This window comes from Podarcis filfolensis, assembly GCF_964270895.1.
Source record: "Podarcis filfolensis genome assembly, chromosome: 3".
Taxonomy (NCBI): Eukaryota; Metazoa; Chordata; class Lepidosauria; order Squamata; family Lacertidae; genus Podarcis; species Podarcis filfolensis.
In genome coordinates this window covers 64634590-64654692 of record NC_139606.1, presented here as the reverse complement: position 1 = coordinate 64654692, position 20103 = coordinate 64634590, and the positions used below count along the sequence as shown (strand labels likewise).

At 41.9% G+C, this 20103-nt stretch overlaps 1 protein-coding gene across 4 annotated transcripts in view; it reads right to left on the bottom strand.

The window, feature by feature from the left end:
- Nucleotides 1–20103, bottom strand: part of GRM1 (glutamate metabotropic receptor 1) — a 178192-nt gene that overhangs the window by 55132 nt on the left and 102957 nt on the right. For all 4 annotated transcript variants that reach the window (XM_083607616.1, XM_083607617.1, XM_083607614.1 and 1 more), the window contains one exon: nt 1955–2190. In XM_083607616.1, the coding sequence (XP_083463742.1) occupies nt 1955–2190 (236 nt within the window). The remainder of the gene's footprint in view (nt 1–1954; nt 2191–20103) is intronic.

Below are 20103 nucleotides of genomic sequence, written 5' to 3'. Positions count from 1 at the left end.
GTGTCTTCCAATACTTTGCAATAAGTATTCTTGCTGCTGTTGTAGCATACATAAAAAAAGTTCTATCCTTCTTTAACACCAATTGGCCAACCATGCCCAGGAGAAAGGCCTCTGGTTTCTTCAAGAAGCTATATTTAAATACCTTTTTCATTTCATTATATATCATCTCCCAGAAAGCCTTAATCCTTGGGCACGTCCACCAAAGGTGAAAGAACGTACCTTCATTATCTTTACATTTCCAACATTTATTATCGGGCAGATGATAGATTTTTGCAAGCTTGACTGGTGTCATGTACCACCTGTATATCATTTTCATAATATTCTCTCTTAAGGCATTACATGCCGTGAATTTCATACCTGTGGTCCACAACTGTTCCCAGTCAGCAAACATAATGTTATGTCCAACATCTTGTGCCCATTTAATCATAGCAGATTTAACTGTTTCATCCTGAGTATTCCATTTCAACAGCAAGTTATATATTCTTGAAAGTATCTTAGTTTTGGGATCTAGCAGTTCTGTTTCCAATTTTGATTTTTCCACCTGGAAGCCAATTTTTTTGTCCAAATTGTAGGCCTCCCTTATTTGATAATAATGAAGCCAGTCTCGCACTTTATCTTTTAGTTTCTCAAAACTCTGCAATTTCAATCCAAGCAATTTTTCTTAATACAGGGCATACAATGCCCCCTGAAAACCCAAATTATATATTTTTGAACAAGCTTTTTTATTTGCTCCTTCTGTCATTTCCACCCCCTCAGTATGGGGGCACTTGCTGGTTGGGGGGGACACCTATCCCAGTGGGTTAGAAGAGCTTTGGCCATTTGTCATGCAGAACAATCCTACTGGTGGTAATGGGGAGGGGGGGAGACCTGGGGTGCCAAGTCCACTCTCCTAGAGATCATAGGATTGTCTCTAAATAATAACAGGGAGAGACTGCACCTCATTGGTAGAGCACATTCTTTGCATGCAAATGGTGCCAGTCAGGTTCAGTCTCCCTAATATCCAGGGAAGGCTAAGATAGATTCTCCTGTAAATTTCTGGAGTGCTGCAGCCAATCAGTATGGACAATATTAAGCTAGGTAGATTATTGGTCTGCCTTGGCATAAAAAACAATTTATTCAGTTGGGAGGAGGGATAGCTCACCAGTTATATTATAACCTCACTGTCTTTTTGACATTTCACTGAAAGCAGGTTTTTGTTTGCTTTGCTTTCCCCATGTATGTAGCGGGCGTGTCCACTGGCTCTACTGCACAATTAATTTTAAAATGGCTCTTGCCTGCTTTCTGACTGCTTTAACAATGTGCACACAAACAGCAGGATAGATGCTCGAAGGCAGTTTCAGCACCATGTGCGAAAGTCTGAAAAAATGCCTCAGGCCTTGTCGGCAATCAAGCCAGGTTTTCACTCTATTCTCCTATTTTACCACCTGCAAATTCATTTTAGAATCAAACAAAAACTTCTGCTTTGCCGCGGCAGGAGAGAAAAACCAATTAAGAACCAGTTAAACAGAGCCAGAGGACATCTCAGGCAGCCTTCCCCCAACATGTGGTGCTCTTCAGATGCAGCTGGATTACGGCTCCCATCAGCCCTGACTCTTAGGCCATGCAGGCTGGAACTGATGGAGACTGGAGTCTAACAACATATGCAGAGCACCACGATGGGGAAAGTCCGACCTAACACACCAGTTAGATATCCCATCATTGAACAATCACCTCTGGAGTGCCAGGGGCAGAGTTCCTCGGTTCATCAAGGAACAGTAGTAGCAAAGTCGAGATTGCCCCATGTTGACACAGCGTCTTGCCTACCACCCTACCATGATTTGATGGGGTTTCCTCCATGATTTCATGTAGGCTTTTACTGCAATGCACAAGCAGGAAAAAGAGAAGACACATGGGCAGGGCAGGGCAAGCTCTTGTTTGGAAATTAATAATAATAATAATATATGTATATATTTACCAGTGCAGTTCTTTTGAAAGTTGGGGTTCTCTAGAGGATGTCCTGGAATGCGACACTGGAACCTGTGCTGCCAAAATTCTGGGAACCAGGGATTGCGCGTGTTGGTTTCCAGCCGTATTTTCAAAAAATAGTCATCGAATGACACGACGTCCGGAGACTGCAGCTTGATTGTGATGCCCCCATTTGCTTCAGCTTCGTACCCTTCGATGACTTCGTCTCTATCTGCCCATCCATCACTTAAAAAAGGAAGGAAAAGCTATTAAGAGGGAGCCAAAAGGAGGAAGGAGAGCATGTCAAAAGGCATCTTGATCTTGTTGAAGCAGATGCCCCTTAGCAAATCAAAAGGTCATTTCAATATGATGTATTAGAGGAAACTATGAGAATATATGCTTCGTCTCCCACATCACCTCTATGTAATATAACTTCCTGTTATTTATCTGGCTTGGTACAGCACTCAAAATCACTTGCAGAAAATTAGACTTTATAGAGATGGTGGCTGATATACTTTCTGTAGCAGCCCTTTTGTAGCCAACAACACTCAAGAAGGGAGTGTTAACTAGTCTGCGGAAACTTCAAGATGTGCAGAAGTATTAAAGATAATGGTGGGAGTCCTAACTTGCTGCTTAAGTGGGAGCAGGGATGGAAGACACAGGGCAAGGGGCATAGAGTGGAGTATCCTGGAACAGGGCATGACTGGCTGTCTGGAATCCTGAACAGGAGCACTATACAATGCAACATTTTGTTGTCGTCCCCACTTGCAGTACTGCAAAATTTTATTCTCAAAGTTTCCAACTCCCAGGCCCAAAGAAGTGCTCAGCTACATCCTTGCTAAAGGACACCAGTCCTTGTTCGCTTACACTGGTTGCCAGGGCATGTTTAAGCCCCATTCAAGGTACAGGTTTTCATCTATAAAGCTGAACATGGCTTCAGACAAGCATAAGAACATAAGAAGCGCCCTGCTGGATCAAATCAACAACCCATCTAGTCCAGCATTGTATTCCTCAAGTGGCCAACCAAACATCTATGGGAAGCCCACAAACAGGACATGAGCACAACAGTTCTCCCCCATTCATGTTCCCCAGAAGCTAGTATTCAGAAGGATACTGCCTCTGATACTGGAGATAATATGCAAGCCATAACTGTATTTATTAGATTCATACCCCACCTTTCCTCCAAGAAGCTCAAGGTGGCATATATGGTTCCCTCCCCCTTTTGATTTTATCATCACAGTATCACTGTTGGGGGTGTTAGGCTAAGAGACAATGACTGGCTATTGGTCACCCAGTGTGTTTCATGGCTGTGTGTCTACTAATTTTGTGCTGGTTTAATCCTCCAAAAATTAGTCGAATCCCTATTTGAAGCCATCCAACTTGGCAGTCGTTACTACGTCTTGTGGTAGTGAATCCCATAGTTAACTATACCCTGTGTGAAGAAGGACTTCATGTGTCCTGAACCTTCCACCTTTCAGCTTCTTCACTTGTCTCTGAGTTCTAGAGTGGGGGGGGGGGTCTGTCCACATTATGCATAATTTTACACACTTCTATAATGTCCCCTCTGATTTGCCTTTTCTCTAACTAAAGACTTTCCTCATAAGAGGAGCTGATCCATCCCCATGATGCTTTTGGTTGCTCTTGTCTGCACCTTTTTTCCAGCTCTATAATAACCTTTCTGAGGATTCAAGCGCAACTCATGAAGGCGATGATCTAATTTAAACCAAACACAGTGGTACCTCGGGTTACAAACTTAATTCATTCCAGAGGTCCGTTCTTAGCCCAAAACCGTTCTTAACCTGAGGTGCACTTTCGCTAATGGGGCCTCCCGCTGCTACTGCGCCGCCGCCGCATGATTTCTGTTCTCACCCTGGGGCAACGTTCACAACTTCGAGCAATTACTTCTGGGCTAGAGGAGTTTGTAACCCGAAGCATTCGTTAACCTGAGGTACCACTGTAAGGACCAAGGCACAAATACTAGATGGGTGACACCTGGCTTGAGAGCAGTACATGTGAAAAGGATCTAGGAGTCTTGGTTGACCACAAACTTGACATGAGCCAACAGTGTGACGCGGCAGCTAAAAAAGCCAATGCAATTCTGGGCTGCATCAATAGGAGTATAGCATCTAGATCAAGGGAAGTAATAGTGCCACTGTATTCTGCTCTGGTCAGACCTCACCTGGAGTACTGTGTCCAGTTCTGGGCACCACAGTTCAAGAAGGACACTGACAAACTGGAACGTGTCCAGAGGAGGGCAACCAAAATGGTCAAAGGCCTGGAAACGATGCCTTATGAGGAACGGCTAAGGGAGCTGGGCATGTTTAGCCTGGAGAAGAGGTGGTTAAGGGGTGATATGATAGCCATGTTCAAATATATAAAAGGATGTCACATAGAGGAGGGAGAAAGGTTGTTTTCTGCTGCTCCAGAGAAGCGGACACGGAGCAATGGATCCAAACTACAAGAAAGAAGATTCCACCTAAACATTAGGAAGAACTTCCTGACAGTAAGAGCTGTTCGACAGTGGAATTTGCTGCCAAGGAGTGTGGTGGAGTCTCCTTCTTTGGAGGTCTTTAAGCAGAGGCTTGACAACCATATGTCAGGAGTGCTCTGATGGTGTTTCCTGCTTGGCAGGGGGTTGGACTCGATGGCCCTTGTGGTCTCTTCCAACTCTATGATTCTATGATTCTATGCTATTCATACACAAACATGTTTTTCCAATAGGCAAATAATCCTTTGCCTCCTGTGATATTGTCAAGGCAAATTGGCTGTGCTAAAAACGAGAAAGAATTCTAAACCCTTCCAATACAGACGGACATATTTTTATTGGTGATATTTATCTGATAAGACCCACTTTAATGCTTTTCAAATGAATCACTTGGGTGAGGAGCTTTTGACTTTGTAAAGGTTAGCTCATAAACTCTTTGGATCATAGTTTAGTGGTTTTCTCCAAATCTTTCTGTTGTCCCCCAGAGACTAATAGCTTGGAGTTTAATTTAAGTGCAAATGCAAGTCAGTCTGCATTTAATTTTTAATGTGTGTGGTCATGTTGCTAAAGAAACAGATTATGTTGGCATCTTAGAAATGGCGGCATCCTTGTGGAATGATACCAGCAACTCTTTCTGTCCCTTAAAGAGCTTAATCTGCTTGCTTCTCAAAGCAGCAGAGTGCTACAAAAATCAATGAGACTTACCATAAAGAATGTACAGCTGACCTAAGCTACAAGATAAGGAGTTAGTTGCAAGAATTGTTCCAGACACCCAGGAGACAAAATGTACATGGGTTCCATTGTAAGGGTCAATGTGCAACCTTAGAGTAAATCTGGTGTAAAAACAGATCAATGCAGGCAGAACTTCATGAAGATTTAACTAGTCTTTAAGCCCTAAGGGCATCTATGGTGATTCTCTCACTCTGCTTATAGTATGAACCTAATCAAAACTGCAGTCAAGGAATTGGTGATTTCAAACCAATATTTAAAGAGGAAGCTTTCCAGGGCAGATCTATGGTCAAACCCTGTCTAGGTTGTTATTTACAGTGCAAGCCCATGCAACCCTCTGCTCAGAGTAAGTCTGATTGCATTTGGTTGACCTTACTCTCTTTGCAAGTATACATAGAACTGCAGCCACACTCACGTATAAAAGCATTTGCATGCTGCTTTTCAAGCACAATAAAACAATTTAATACAAATTAAACCATGTCATACATGAAAAACAGCAGCAGAATAAAAGACAGATTTCAAAAACTTAAGCGAACTACAGATGTTTTAACAGAGAGTGGGCTGCTAAATCTTTCTAGGAAGTGAGTTCCACAATCTGGGAACTTGAACAGAAAAAAACAAAGGAATTCAGGAGACCTTACTTGTTCTTTTAAAGCTATAGGGCTTTGCAGAGTGTCAATAGTTAAATGGTAGTTAAATTGCGGCCCTCACCAGCTAGCATGGCCAATGATCAGGGATGATGGGAGTTTTATTTATTTCAAAAAGATTCCGATACCACTTGATTGCTACTGACAGGTAATAAAATTGATGCGTGTGACAAAATGGGCAGCCACACTCAACTCAGCTGCTGCCTATTTTTCTTTTGGGATGGCTCCTAATAGGGCACTTCACTGACACCCCCCCCCCACTACCTCTTCACCACCACTCATAATTTCCTTTTAAGTTCTCCTCTGAGTAGGCATTCCCAATTTCACTGTCTTTTCCTAAAATTTTATGTAAAAACTTCTTTTTATTTGCTTTCTGCTTACTTTTTGGTAGGAAGTTGCTAGACATGAGAGGCTAGCAAGATGTGCTACCAAGGTATATTTTTGTGTTTTTGAAAATGGGAAAAATATAAAACATATAAAGCATCCCAAAGACTAAATAGTCCTAAAATTTATCTTAGAAACATGATCTTTGGGGTTAGCCCTCCTCAACTATTGTTTCTCAGCATCCTTTCTTCCTCCCTGCAACCATTTTTTAAAAAAAGTATTTCTAGTCTTGAATGCAAAGCTGTTAGCTCTGCCAATCAGATGCAAGATGCTCACAAAAATAGTACAGAGTCTACTCAGAAGTTAGCCATCCTGAGTTCAATGAGGCTTCATCCCAAGAAAGTGTGCATAGGATTTCTGCCTAAAATATTTCCCCAGGAAAAATGGCGGGGGGGGGGGGGCTTCAAATGAAAAAACCAAAAGAAAGGCGGGGCTTAGTGATTCAAGAACTGTGAAGCTATAATAAAGAATTGTACCATTGGAGTCCCTTACCGCCCCCTTCTGGTAAATCATTTCCCCACCAATAAAATATCAGTTTACAATCCTGAAATCTCAACAGTCAACCTAAAAATACCTATTAAAATTAGGTAAAAGAACTGCACACAAGCCACTAATCCACGTTTAAAACCTACAGAACTAGCTCGTTTTGTCATAGGGTAACCTTGTAGTTTTGCTCTGAATCTGGCAATTTGTGCAACAATTAAAAGTACTGATGCTCGGCGAGGGCGTTGAAAGTGTGAAGGCAGAGAGGTTGCTTGGAAGGGACGTGTGTGTGTGGGCGGAGAACCAGCAATCGCACTCCTCACTGTCATGAAGAAAGAGACAACCAACTGTTTTCGTTGCTGTTTCACAGTGCGTTTGCCAGAGTCAAAGTGGCTGCCAGTTTTCTACAAGCTGCACTTGTTTAGATGCCTCATGTTGTATAACAACAACAACAACAATGTATGCTTTTCACAGGCATTTTTTTTTTAATCCAATACAAAAAGAAATGGTGCAAACCTAAGGATTACTCCCTGTTGTTTTGGATTAGGCATAGCTTCCCACTGGCACCATTTCATTTCATAAAAAGGAAGCCTGAAGGGGTTTTCCTTCTGTAGTGCGCTACTAGGCAGCAGCTGGTATTTCTGTTTGTTTCCACTGTTTGTACTGATATACCTGAAATTGAATACAATTATAGATACCTCCCAAGCCAGTGCTTGGGCCTCCATGCTTACTTGCCGAGTGTTGCCTTGGGGGCAAATTGGCAAGGCGTAACTGCCCTTTTCATCGACCTGCCCTCTGATTTAAAGCATTGCCAGGGTCTGTGCGAGCTGCTCATGATGCTGAGTTGGATTGTTTGGCTTCCTTAAGCCAATACTGAGTGTAGAAGCTTGTACGCCTCCCAGCAAAGCTTTGTGCAGCATAAAGTTTAGGAAGGTTCAAGGTTGCAAGGATCTTAAACTTCCAGGCAACTCTAATACTTCAGATCTAGGGGCCAAATCTATATTATGTGCAGCTCTAAAGGGACGTGGGTGACGCTGTGGTCTAAACCACTGAGCCTCTTGGGCTTGCCAGTTGGAAGGTTGGTGGTTCGAATCCTCGTGACAGGGTGAGCTCCTGTTGTTCTGTCCCAGCTCCTGACAACCTAGCAGTTCGAAAGCACACCGCTGCAAGTAGATAAATAGGTACCACTGTGGCAGGAAGGTAAACGGTGTTTCTGTGCACTCTGGTTTCCGTCACAGTGTTCTGTTGCACCAAAAGCAGTTTAGTTATGCTGGCCACATGACTCGGAAAGCTGTCTGTGGACAAATGCCAGCTCCCTCAGCCTGAAAGCGAGATGAGCACAGCAATCCCATAGTCACCTTTGACTGGACTTAAACTGTCCAGGGGTCCTTTACCTTTACCTTTACCTTATGTGGAGCTCTATGACAAAAAACCCTCGGCAGCTCCAGAGTAAGGGCCACATGCTGAGGAAAAGGGGGGGGGCGGCGGCAGAATAAGTTAACACTTTTCCTCCACATCAATTTACTAATTTAAAAAACTTAATAGATGTGCATATTGGCTGTGAGCACAGGTGACTGTTTTTATATGTTTGCAGGTGCTTTTATATATTATTTATTCATTTGCTTTTAAAAGTGTGTTGTTTTGCTGTAAATACCCAGAAATCAACATTGGATCTCTCATTCTGTTAGTCCAAAAGCAAGCATATGTTCATCAAGTCACCCATAAACATCCATTTGCTCTTAGACAAATAGAACAAGAGATTTAAGTGTTGAATTCTGGTATTTACACAGATGATAATAAGAGCAAATACAGTCATATTATTAGTCCTGTTGTAAAACTGCAGGCAGAATTTTGCTCCACGAGTTGCATAGTTCTGATAAAAGTCAGTCATATTTTAGTAGGATTTATGTTCCTTCAGAAAACCAAACCTAATATATTACAGTGATAGTGAATATGGCTCACTTGGCCCAGATACAGCATATAAATGGATGGTATGTCTGAATCTGCATTCTTAGTACTATTAAATAGAAGTAGGGCACTGCCCTGAAAAAGTCACACTGAAATTAGCAATCAGTCAATGTGGCTGAAGGTGGCTGTGGTTTTAAATAATTCACCCATGAAGAAAATAGGCTCTCATGGGAAAATCAGCAACTTTCTATCCTAATTATTTTAAGAATGTAATAGATGTCCTTTTTTGGTTCGGATTAGTGAGCTTCAGTTGAAACACCATCAGTATTTTAGGAAGTAGTTAAGAATATTAATGTAATATTAACTTCTTCTTCTTTCTTTGTTTAAGAAACAATAGGGTCACTTAAGCAAATGAAAATCCCTCTTCTTACAATTCTCATCTTTCCTATGCAAATATTGTCTGGGATCCAACCACAATCACTTGCAACTAGTTCAACATTAAAAAGAAAGGGGGGGGACGTCTGCTTCTTGATGAAGATACCTGCGCAATTCATAAGATTCCATGACCTTGCACCGTGCATATTTTGTGATTTTTATGCATGCATGTAGATACTTTGTGATGAATGGAATTGAACAGCATTCCTCTCCAACAAGTGGATGACAGGATTCCCTCATAAACAGATATTTCAGGGTCTCACTTCTTATACTTCCAACAGATATTTCACAAACCATGAAAAACATAGGTTATGACTTGTAAGAGTATGACAATCTGTTTTGTAAATATGTACTCAAGAATCAAAAGTACCATATGCACTTCATGTATTAATTTTCATAATGCATTTGTATCACACCAGTGTCATCTTGGAATTGTTACCATGAGGATCCCAGACACTGTTAGCATTTTCAGCATTTTGTAGGAGTGACTGCTATGCTTGTATATTAGCTGTTCTCAAGGATGCCTTCCATAGCACGTCTTGGTAAACGTGGGCTCTGTAATCCATGCTCTCACAGTTAACTGTATAGATGTTTTCTAATCAAGGTACATCTAGGTGATCCCAAGCCCTCTTTATTAGAGCAAGTCAGCATTGTGTGATTTGCTTACTGACAAATAGCCTATTGAAAATGGCCAGCACATTTTTATGGGAACATGAAGGAGACACTCAGTATTCAGGTCTGGGCAAGGTGACTAGAGAGGTCAGCTCCTAGCACATTTGGTAATGGGAAAGTCAGGGAAACAATAGTAATAATAACTCTGGGCAGCTTCCAACAAATATAAAAGCATAATAAAAAATCAAACATTTTAAACTTCCCTATACAGGGCTGTCTTCAGATGTCTTCTAAAAGTTTTATACCTTGGTTCTCAAGCTTAATCTGTTCCGGGAGTCCATTCGACTCCTGAAACCATTCGAAAACCAAAGCGCAGCTTCCGATTGGCTGCAGGAGCTTCCTGCACTCAAGCGGAAGCCGCGTCGGACGTTCGGCTTCCAAAAACATTTGCAAACTGGCACATTCACTTCTGAGTTTGCAGCGTTTGGGAGCTAGTTGTTCGGCAACTAAGATGTTTGGGAACCAAGGTTTGACTGCAGTTATTCATGTCCTTGACATCTAATGGGAGGGCATTTCACAGGGCAGGCACCACTACCAAGAAGGCCCTCTGCCTGGTTCTCTGTAACCTCACTTCTTGCAGTGAGGGAACACCAGAAAGCCCTCAGAGCTGGATCTCAGTGTCTGGCCTGAACAACGAGGATGGAAACACTCCCTCAGGTATGCCGGGTCGAGACCAAAATGCTTTTCATGAACAGTGGCAACCTGCCCTTTAGGAGAACTTAGTAGTACAGTGGTACCTTGGGTTACATACGCTTCAGGTTACATACGCTTCAGGTTACAGACTCCGCTAACCCAGAAATAGTATCTCAGGTTAAGAACTTTGCTTCAGAATGGGAACAGAAATTGTGCTCTGGCGGCGTGGCGGCAGCAGGAGGCCCCATTAGCTAAAGTGGTGCTTCAGGTTAAGATCAGTTTCAGGTTAAACAGACCTCTGGAACGAATTAAGTACTTACCCTGAGGTACCACTGTATGGCTATGTAAGGGAAATTTCATGTTCAGAAAGCATTATTCCCTCCTCAGAATTAGTTTCATGTGCCCTTAGTGACTTCAGCATACAACCATAACTGACTGACTCAGCTTTGTAAGGTCCTAATGTTTATAATTGTTTGGAGCTAGACTTGTCATATTGCAAAAGGGTTCCTTTCATTTGTAGAGGGGACAAAGAGCCAGAAGAGGAGGATGGGAGTGGGAGGCAGTTGTTACTGATTCTCCTTTTCCCTTGCAACCACTAGTTCTACCTCCCTTCCAGAGGATCCTCCAGAACAGCTTTTCATTGCCCACAGGATGGTTGTAGAACTTGTTGGAGGGGCAGAAATCACTCCCCACTTCCTCCACTGAGACAGCCTCACAGGCAGAGCTCCCCCACAGTTAGTCTGGATCAAATGGTATATAGATTCTGATTGTCTAGGGTCATATAATGAAGGAAAATGAAGCCCTGCCTAAGGGGGAAAAAATAGGATGGCAAATCAGAAGCAGGTTGACCTTATCTGAAAAACATTTTCTCTGGTTTGATGCCCCACACAAAACATTATCTTTGCCAGAAACAGGCAAACAATTGGCACAGCCCTAAACCTCCTGAGGTATCTACCACAATTCAGTTCAAGACTATTCATGGGAGTACACACAAATTCTAGTAATTTGGATGGTTACATAAATCATTCAACCGATTTACAGAAGTAACGCCATGAGACTTCTGAACCCCCTAACACCACATGAGTAGCACTCCAGCTGCAACGAACAGCTTGTGGAGACTTTTCAGATGAATAACTGAAGAAATGTGAAGGTAGTTCAGAATAATGAATTCATCTGAGAGTTTGGCAATCTGTTCATATGTAAATAGTTGTGGGGAAAAGAAGTCAAAAAGCATTTCTCTTATATTTATCTTAGCCTTTGCAGTCCTTCTGTCACCTGAACAACTGTTGCTTTGAACAACTATAGCACACAGAGAGCTCAGGCTTGTTTGTTTTATTTCACGTACACATGGTTTCTTTTCTGAGTGCTTTCTGCAAAATGTAAGATGTTGGCTCAAGCAAAATTACACACACACATATCTAATAATATAATATATATTATAATATAATATTACACACACACACATGAAGCATAGCTCAGCTGCAGGTTGTGTTTTATACTGTATATGATTAATAGTAACCTGTCTGTTTCTTATCCAACATACAGAGATGATGAATAGCTCACTCAGTAGAGCATGAGACTCGTAATCTCAGGGTCATGGATTTGAGCCCAATGTTGGGCATGAGATTCCTTCATTGCAGGGAGCTGGACTACATGACATTCAAGGTCCCTTTCAACTCTACAGTTCTATGTTTCTATGAATAAGTATTATTATCTATTATATGCCGCTTAGATGCCAAAATGCTCCCAAATGACTTCTAGAATGCACCCATATTAGTATGCAAAAAAGCAAAAAAAAAACCCCACAAAACTTCTAATATTGTACAGATGAGTAGACTCTAGTCCACAGAAGGTTATGCCAAAATAGAAGTTGTTGATCTTTAAGGTGCCACAACACTCTTTGTTGCTTTTGCTGCAACACAGCCAACTCTCTGTCGCTGCAGAAAAACATGAACAATAGTGCAGGAGCCCCAACTATGCTTGGGTGAAAGCTTCTCTATGTCCCCACTCCCTGAGAGGTTTGGAAGGCGGCAACACAAGAATGGGACTTTTCAGTGGTGCTTCCCTGACTGTGGAATGCTCTCCCCAGAGAGGCTTGCCTGGTGCCATCATTGCATGTCTTTAGGCGCCAGGCAAAAACATTCCTCTTTTGGCCATTAAATAATCTATGGCCTGTTAAAGCTGCATAACTATTGTTATGGTTATTTTATTTAAAAGGTTCTATTACAGTGGTACCTCAGGTTAAGTACAGTGGTACCTCGGGTTATGTAATTAATTCATTCCGGAGGTCCATTCTTAACCTGAAACTGTTCTTAACCTGAAGTACCACTTTAGCTAATGGGGCCTCCTGCTGCTGCTGCTGCGCTGCCACCACACAATTTCTGTTCTCATCCTGAAGCAAAGTTCTTAACCAGAGATACTTTTTCTGGGTTAGCGGAGTCTGTAACCTGAAGCGTATGTAACCTGAAGCGTATGTAACCCGAGGTGCCATTGTATTATGCTTTATTATTGTGCTCAGTAAAATGTGTTCTTAATGTTGTATACCGCCCTTGATAAAAGGAGATATATAAATTGAAAATAATAATAATAATAATAATAATAATAAGAAGAAGAAGAAGAAGAAGAAGAAGAAGAAGAAGAAGAAGAAGGAGGAGGAGGAGGAGGAGGAGGAGGAGGAGGAGGAGGAGGAGGAGGAAGAGCTTTCACTAAGTATGAGGTTCTGCAAATGTGATTATGTGATTTGCTCAGTAAAATTTCAGCTTAAACACGATCCCAGAATGCATATGCTGTCATGTTTCAAAACAAAAGGTGCATTTAAAAAGGAGGGAGTGAGAAAAGGGGTATTGTTTTAGCTTTATTGTTTTAAATTGGAAGGACTTCCTTATTCTATGGCAATTTCAGGGCTCTACAAGGCCCAGCTTGGCAGGGAAGCTCTCTTCAAGGGCAGAGAAGCACACAGTTCATCCCAAAGGCATCCTCCAGGGATGCATTTGATAAAGGAGATCTATATCTGAAGATGACAGGGAAGAAATTGAGATCATACAGATAGAAGCTGGTAACAGCCACAAGTCTTTGGGGACTGGCTGGTTAATTACAATTTAGGATACATAGTAGTGAGCTGTTAAGCAAAGGAAGAAATGTTATGTCATGTAATGTACAAATGCTGGAAGTCTAAAACAGAGAGGTAAAATCCCTCAGCACGTTTCCAGCTCAGCATCCATTTGTATGAATGAGGGGCAAGCAAGTACAGAGCATGAATAAGTTGCTCCCTTGAGGTAGATGAATGTCAATGTCTGCCACTGATTAATACCTTCGAAACTGGCTGGAAGGAGAATAGTCGGTGGGCCTGGCCATTCCAGCACATAAATAACAGAGGAGCGACAGAGCTAATTCTCTGAACACATCTAAGAAGGTAGATGTCTTTTAAGAGAACTAAAAGCTGTCCTACAGAAGTTCTATAAATATTGGACGTGCAAATAATTGACGGGCTGTTCAGTGCTTTGCTTTTTCCCATTGAAGTGAATGGCTGCCATTCATTTCTAAAGGATAAAGGCACGATATATGCTCAGGGAGCCATGGAACAGGAGCCAAACCTATCCTCATCCAGGATCCCTGTAGTTCATAAACACACCTTCCCTTCCACAGCCCATCATAACATTCAGCATTTTATGAGTTTTATATATTGTGGATTAATTTATCAGGCAAGTTTACACATCTATCTACTAAGGAGCAGCGTGTGCTACTAATTTATGACAATAAGCAGATTATTAAGTGGAAGAAAGCCTGAGGGGTTTGAAATCTGTGAATTGTGATATCTTCACACTGCATTTTGGGTCGCCTCATACAAGGTGTGAGCAATTTCTGAGATTAGAGGGAAGGAGACTATGTAAGTGCTGAAATATTTGTTTACACAGTCAATTATGCACGCGCTGTGCCTGTGAAGAGTTGTAGATAACACTCCAGCATTTGTTCAGAAATTATTTCTTATCTAGGACTGTGTATTTGTCTTTGGATAAGCCCAAGACAGCACCATACAGGCATCAAGCACAAGTAGCATGACTCTTTTGGTGGCAAGCCCAAGTGCAGACTGATGCTATGTTGGTGCTTTCTTCTGCAAACCCTGGAAATGCAGAAGATGTCATCTATGTACCAGGAACTTTAAATGCACGTGCATTTAATGCATGGGGGGGCAGGGCTCCCAGAAATTTGTATATAAGCATCAGGGACTGGTTGGACACTGGGGAGTGGTGGCTGGATTCCCATGAGTGGGCACTGAGAGAAGGGGGCTTGGAGACTAAGGGATCAGTGAACTAGATGGGGGGCTGTAAGACCCAGGAGATGAGAGTCAGAAGGTGCAGGAGAAGGTGCAGGATTGGAGAGTGAAGGACAGGTGCAGAGGGAGGAAGAGATAGGCCAGGCTGGTGTGGTGCCAAGGACTTCCTCACTTCCTCCTTATGCTCCTACTTCTTCTCCACCGTCACCCACAACCAGAGGAGGATTGAAGCAGGAGGAGCAGGAGGCTACACGCAAGAAGTCCTCACTTAGTTGTGTGCTGTTCTGTTGTGGCAGCTGCCTCATTGCATGCACACCTAAGAGTAGCTGAGAAATGTAGGACTGGCGGACATGCCTTTTGCTAACTTTTAAGGGTATTTTTGAAAATAAAGAGTTAATTCTTCACTCTGGACATTCTTGCCTGACAGCGTTGTGGCAACGAGTGTATAAAGACACGTTTACAGAAGGTACATTTATTACACTTTGTTTGTGGTATTAAAACACACATACACCATCCACTTGTGTGCATGCAGCAACTGCATCTTTTTTATTATTTTGACAAAAAATAAAGCGTGTACCCCACCCCCAAGACCATTCCATTGTAACTATCCAACCTCCCAAAATTGCAACATGTCTTGCGATGGTGTGACGCTTTTCCATTTTAACAGTACAGATTCTACAAACACCTTCCATATCTCCTCAAAATTATTTCTCCTGCTTATTCCCCGTCTTACCTTAATGGCACATGTTAACTTATCATTAATAGCTCTATCAGCAACTGCATCTTTTCTAAGCTTTGGGAGAGGAGAGAAAAATAACCTTTCTGAGATGAAGGCACAGAAACCTGCACAGGAAAGTATGAATTTTAAACACAGTACAGTGGTACCTCTGGTTAAGAACTTAATTCGTTCCAGAGGTCCGTTCTTAACCTGAAACTGTTCTTAACCTGAAACACTACTTTAGCTAATGGAGCGTCCTGCCACTGCCCCGCTGCTGCATGATTTCTGTTCGCATCCTGAAGCAAAGTTCTTAACCCAAGGTTTCTGGGTTAGCGGAGTCTGTAACCTGAAGCGCCTGTAACCTGAGGTACCACTGTAATTGCACAGTACTGTACACAGTTACTGTAAAGCCTTAACCAATATACAATAATGACATGTCATAAAAATGGCACGGAGAGACAGTTTGGTGCAATGGTTAGAGTGCTGGACTAGGTTCTAGGAGACCAGGTTTCAAATCCCCACTCAGTCCCCCTACTGGGTGACCTTGGACCAATCACTGCCTCTTAGTCTAACCTCCCTCAAAGGGCTGTTGTGAGAATTAAATGGGGGCAGGGAGAACCAAGAATTCCGTCTTGAGCACCTTGGAGAAAAAGTGGCCTATCAAAGGAATAAATAAATAATAAAAATGCCACAAGTGTACCTTTCGTTCCTTTTCACTTGTAATTAGCATTGAGTGTGCCATATACAGTGTTATAACTCTCCTGTTACTTTCTGAACAATGTGACAACCCATTAGCAAACACCTCCACATATATATGATGTAGTTGGCGAGCCAGAATGGGCAAGCCCTGGTACCCTCTCTCCATCATCTCAGACCCCCTTCCCTTACCTCACAGGGATCCAGCTGCCCCCATGAGAGGCATCAAAAGGCAGACATACCTGCAAGGCCCAATCACTGAGTGAGGCAGCTAAAATACCATCTTTGGATGGTACTGATGGTAATTCCAGGGGCAATTTAAACTACATTTCTTTCCTGGCACTCCACCCGTTCACCTTCCTTCTTGGCATTTTATGTGCTGGTTATTTCAAATAAAAGCCACCATTGAGTAAAGCATTTATTCTGGTTTGTATTAAAGGAATTTCATGGACAGCTAACATGGATGCCTGCAGCTTCTGTCTTTCTCTGGTACCGAGTCTGTTTTGCCTTGTGGCTTTAATCAAGTGAAGCATCCTGGGGGTGGGGGGAATACAGCCATAGAGTTTCACTTATTGTCTTCCAAATGATGTGAATGGTTGCAATAGGAAAGATTATTCTCTTTGTTTTGCAGCTGCCTAAATAATGTCCAGAGATAACTAAGATTATTAAGTTGTTCGGTGAGATGAACAGAAACAGAGCTGTCCGGCTATCCCCAGAGAAGTCCTCCCCCAAAGGCTCCATCTACAATGTGGAAATAAGAATAATTGTAGGCACTGGAGTGTGGATAGATTAGTCTGAAGGTCTTTCCATTTTGTCTAGAATAATCCAGTCTAATTAACTAGCTCATTGTGATCTTATTGCCGTGAAACAAAAAATACGGTACATTTATAGTAGTGAGCTCCTTCTAAAATAACGGGAAATTGCTTTGTTGTTGCCGCTTGTGCTGAGATATCTAGACTAGGCCCTCTACCCTGGTTTCATTCATGCACACCAAAATGAGGTAGCCCTAGCTGTTGATGTCCACTTATTCTTCTGTGCAGAGGATGCTTTTGACTGTAGATACAGAGGTGCCGGATTTTGGTTCTGGTTGATTTTTGAGGCAAATGTTACCATTTTGAAGGAAAGGTGACTGCTGAGAGTGAAAGTAGTATCTTTAAGCTTGCCATAGCACCAGGGTGGAATGCTGTGATGAGGCAGAGGGATTGGGTGTGGGGAGAGGGAAGAGGAACCAAGAGCAGAGGAGAAGGGACACCGAATCGTTTAATGAGACTATATTTAAAGGTCATTAACATTCCAGGCTACATTTCATTTTAATGTTCAGTGTTTTCCTTCTCAACAATTCACCCCACCCCCACCAACAAGCTGCTTTTGCCTCTACCGGAGAAAATACTGCATATATAGAAACCTGTATGTTTTCCTTTCTATGCAGAAACACAAAAGTTCATGAAGGTCTGGCCCTGTTATCTGCCTGAATAGGAAACTGTCTCAGAGCCCCTCTCTTTGTCATACACATTATCCGACACCATCACATTATAAATTATTTTGCCTCCACCAGTTGTAGCCAGTGATGTGGGATAGAAATGCATAGTCTAGTAAAGCAGGAGTCAGTGTGCCACTAGTAGCAGAGTACCTGAAAGGAGCAGAAGAATTTCCCCTTCCCCTGAATTTAAAAGGGGAAAGTATATAAATCTTTTGAACGCAAGTTGACTGGACAGGAATTACTTCTTTGTTCTGCATGCCACCTAATTACAGTTGGCGCTAAATATATATCTAGCTGTAGCAATCTGTAGTCTTCATTCTGCTGATTACAAAGTACTCTGGCCATAGCCTGGACTAAACCAAAATTTGGCTGAGGAGCAAAAGCCTTAAGGCACTGGGAGCCAATGCAGTCCCAACCATAAGTCATTCTAATTAAGCTATCATACTTCTCCCGGACTCCTCAGATGTGATATAACCAGTGAGGCTAAACTCAATTATTCCTTAATGATCAGCCTTGCAGGCAATATGAAGCTTACTCCAAGGAAGGACACTATAGTAAACTTCAAAATAAAAGGAGATGAATATTGACAAAAGACTGAGTTCAAAAGACCAAAGTTGGGTTTTTTCTCCTTCTCTGATTGAAATACTTCCAACCTAATTTATAAATCAAAAGTCTTTGTACTAATGATGAAAAAATACATCAATGAAGAAGAAAACAACAACATCAACAGAGAAATCAGTCCAGCATCATCAAATGGTACCATGAGATGTAAACTGAGAAATCTTATATATACCGGTGTGTGTGTGTGTGTGTGTGTGTGTATAATGGTACCATGAGAAAAGGACTATTTTTAAAAAAGGCTTTCAGGGGGATACAACCTAAGCAGGGACTGTTCTAGAGACTGTAAATGTCAAATATGAACTAGACTTCAGAAAATATCAGCTGGATATAAATACCTTCTCCTTGTGGTATTGCTGAAAGTTTGAAATTAGCAGAATAAAAGTGACCCAATATTTTTTGAAAGTGACCTGGAAGACAACTGTTTGAGTTCCTAAGACATGTAAATGAAGCACAAATAAAACACAGGCACAATGCAGTAGAAACAATTCCACAAATACAGGACTGATGATTTCATTACTAACATTTGCAAACTGTTCTGCAACTCTCCGTATAGCTCCTATTATGTATTCCCACAGAGACCTGGCTCACACATAATGCTAAACTATGGCATGGTGTTATATGTAAACCCGGCCCAGGAGCCATGGTTTGTTGTTAGCTTACACATTTTGGTTTGTTTTAACTATGGTGTGACATTAGTTAACCATAGTTTGTTTGGACAACCCCTCCCAGATGCTCACCAAACTACAAAGGCATGAGGCAAGAGCAGCTGGAAATCAAACCAACATTTGGAGAAACAAGCCATGCTTAGTTTGTTCATCTGTGGAACAATCCATGGTTAATCTGTGGTTCTTCAGATCAAAACTATGGCTTAACATTATGTGTGAACAAGGTCAGACTATATAATAGGAATTTAGGGGAGAGTTAAAGAATGGATTGCAAATGTTAACATATTTGTGATTTTGAGAAATACCTCACATTTGAAATTCTCGTGTATACTGAGCTCTTTCAAAGAAGTCACATTAGAGATGGGTTGTGGAACTAAGCTTTATACATCTGCTAATGCTAAACACATCGTCATGGACTGAATGCCAGGACGTACTCTTCATCATTTTAAAGGTGTTGGAGAAAATAACACTCTACAGTGGTACCTCGGGTTACAAACACTTTGGGTTACAAACGTTTCAGGTTACAGACTCCGCTAACCCAGATGTAGTACCTTGGGTTAAGAACTTTACCTCAGGATGAGAACAGAAATTGCGCAGCGGCGGCGCAGCAGCAGCAGGAGGCCCCATTAGCTAAAGTGGTACCTCAGGTTAAGAACAGTTTCAGGTTAAGAACGGACCTCCGGAACGAATTAAGTTCTTAACCAGAGGTACCACTGTATTCTAATTCCGTAAGCAGAACAGATGACTCTGAATACCAGTTGCTAGGACTCACAGGTAGACAGAGTGCTGCAGCACTCATGTCCAGCTTGCAGGCTTCATACAGGTATCTGGTTGGCGGCCATGGTGCAAACAGGATGCCATTGGCTCATCTTATTCTCTTATCAGCCCAGTTCTTAGCTGGATAGGGAGAAAATATAATCTCTTCTTCCACCCCTACTAGCCCTGCCTTCTAGGCTGCCAACCAGATGAGAGAGCATTTATTTGGCATAGAGCATTTCTTTTCTTTCCAGAGTTGCATAGAATGTATAATTTTGCCAGCTGCAATTTTTCTTTTCAATGCAACCCTTAGAAGTACAGAAGCCTTCCCCAAGTTTGGCTCTGGCACAGCTAGACAGCTAAAACTCCACACTGATTCTGTTTCCAAGCTTCATGAGTTAAGTGAATATACATACGTCATCTGAAAAGGGCTTGTGGGGATAACATTGTTGGTCTCTGATATATAAGGACACATGATTATTCATACTCAGAAAAGAAGGGATGTGTTGTCTAGATTTTTGAGGACTTTGCATTTTGTCTGATGTGAATTTATTTACATAGCATTCTAATCTTT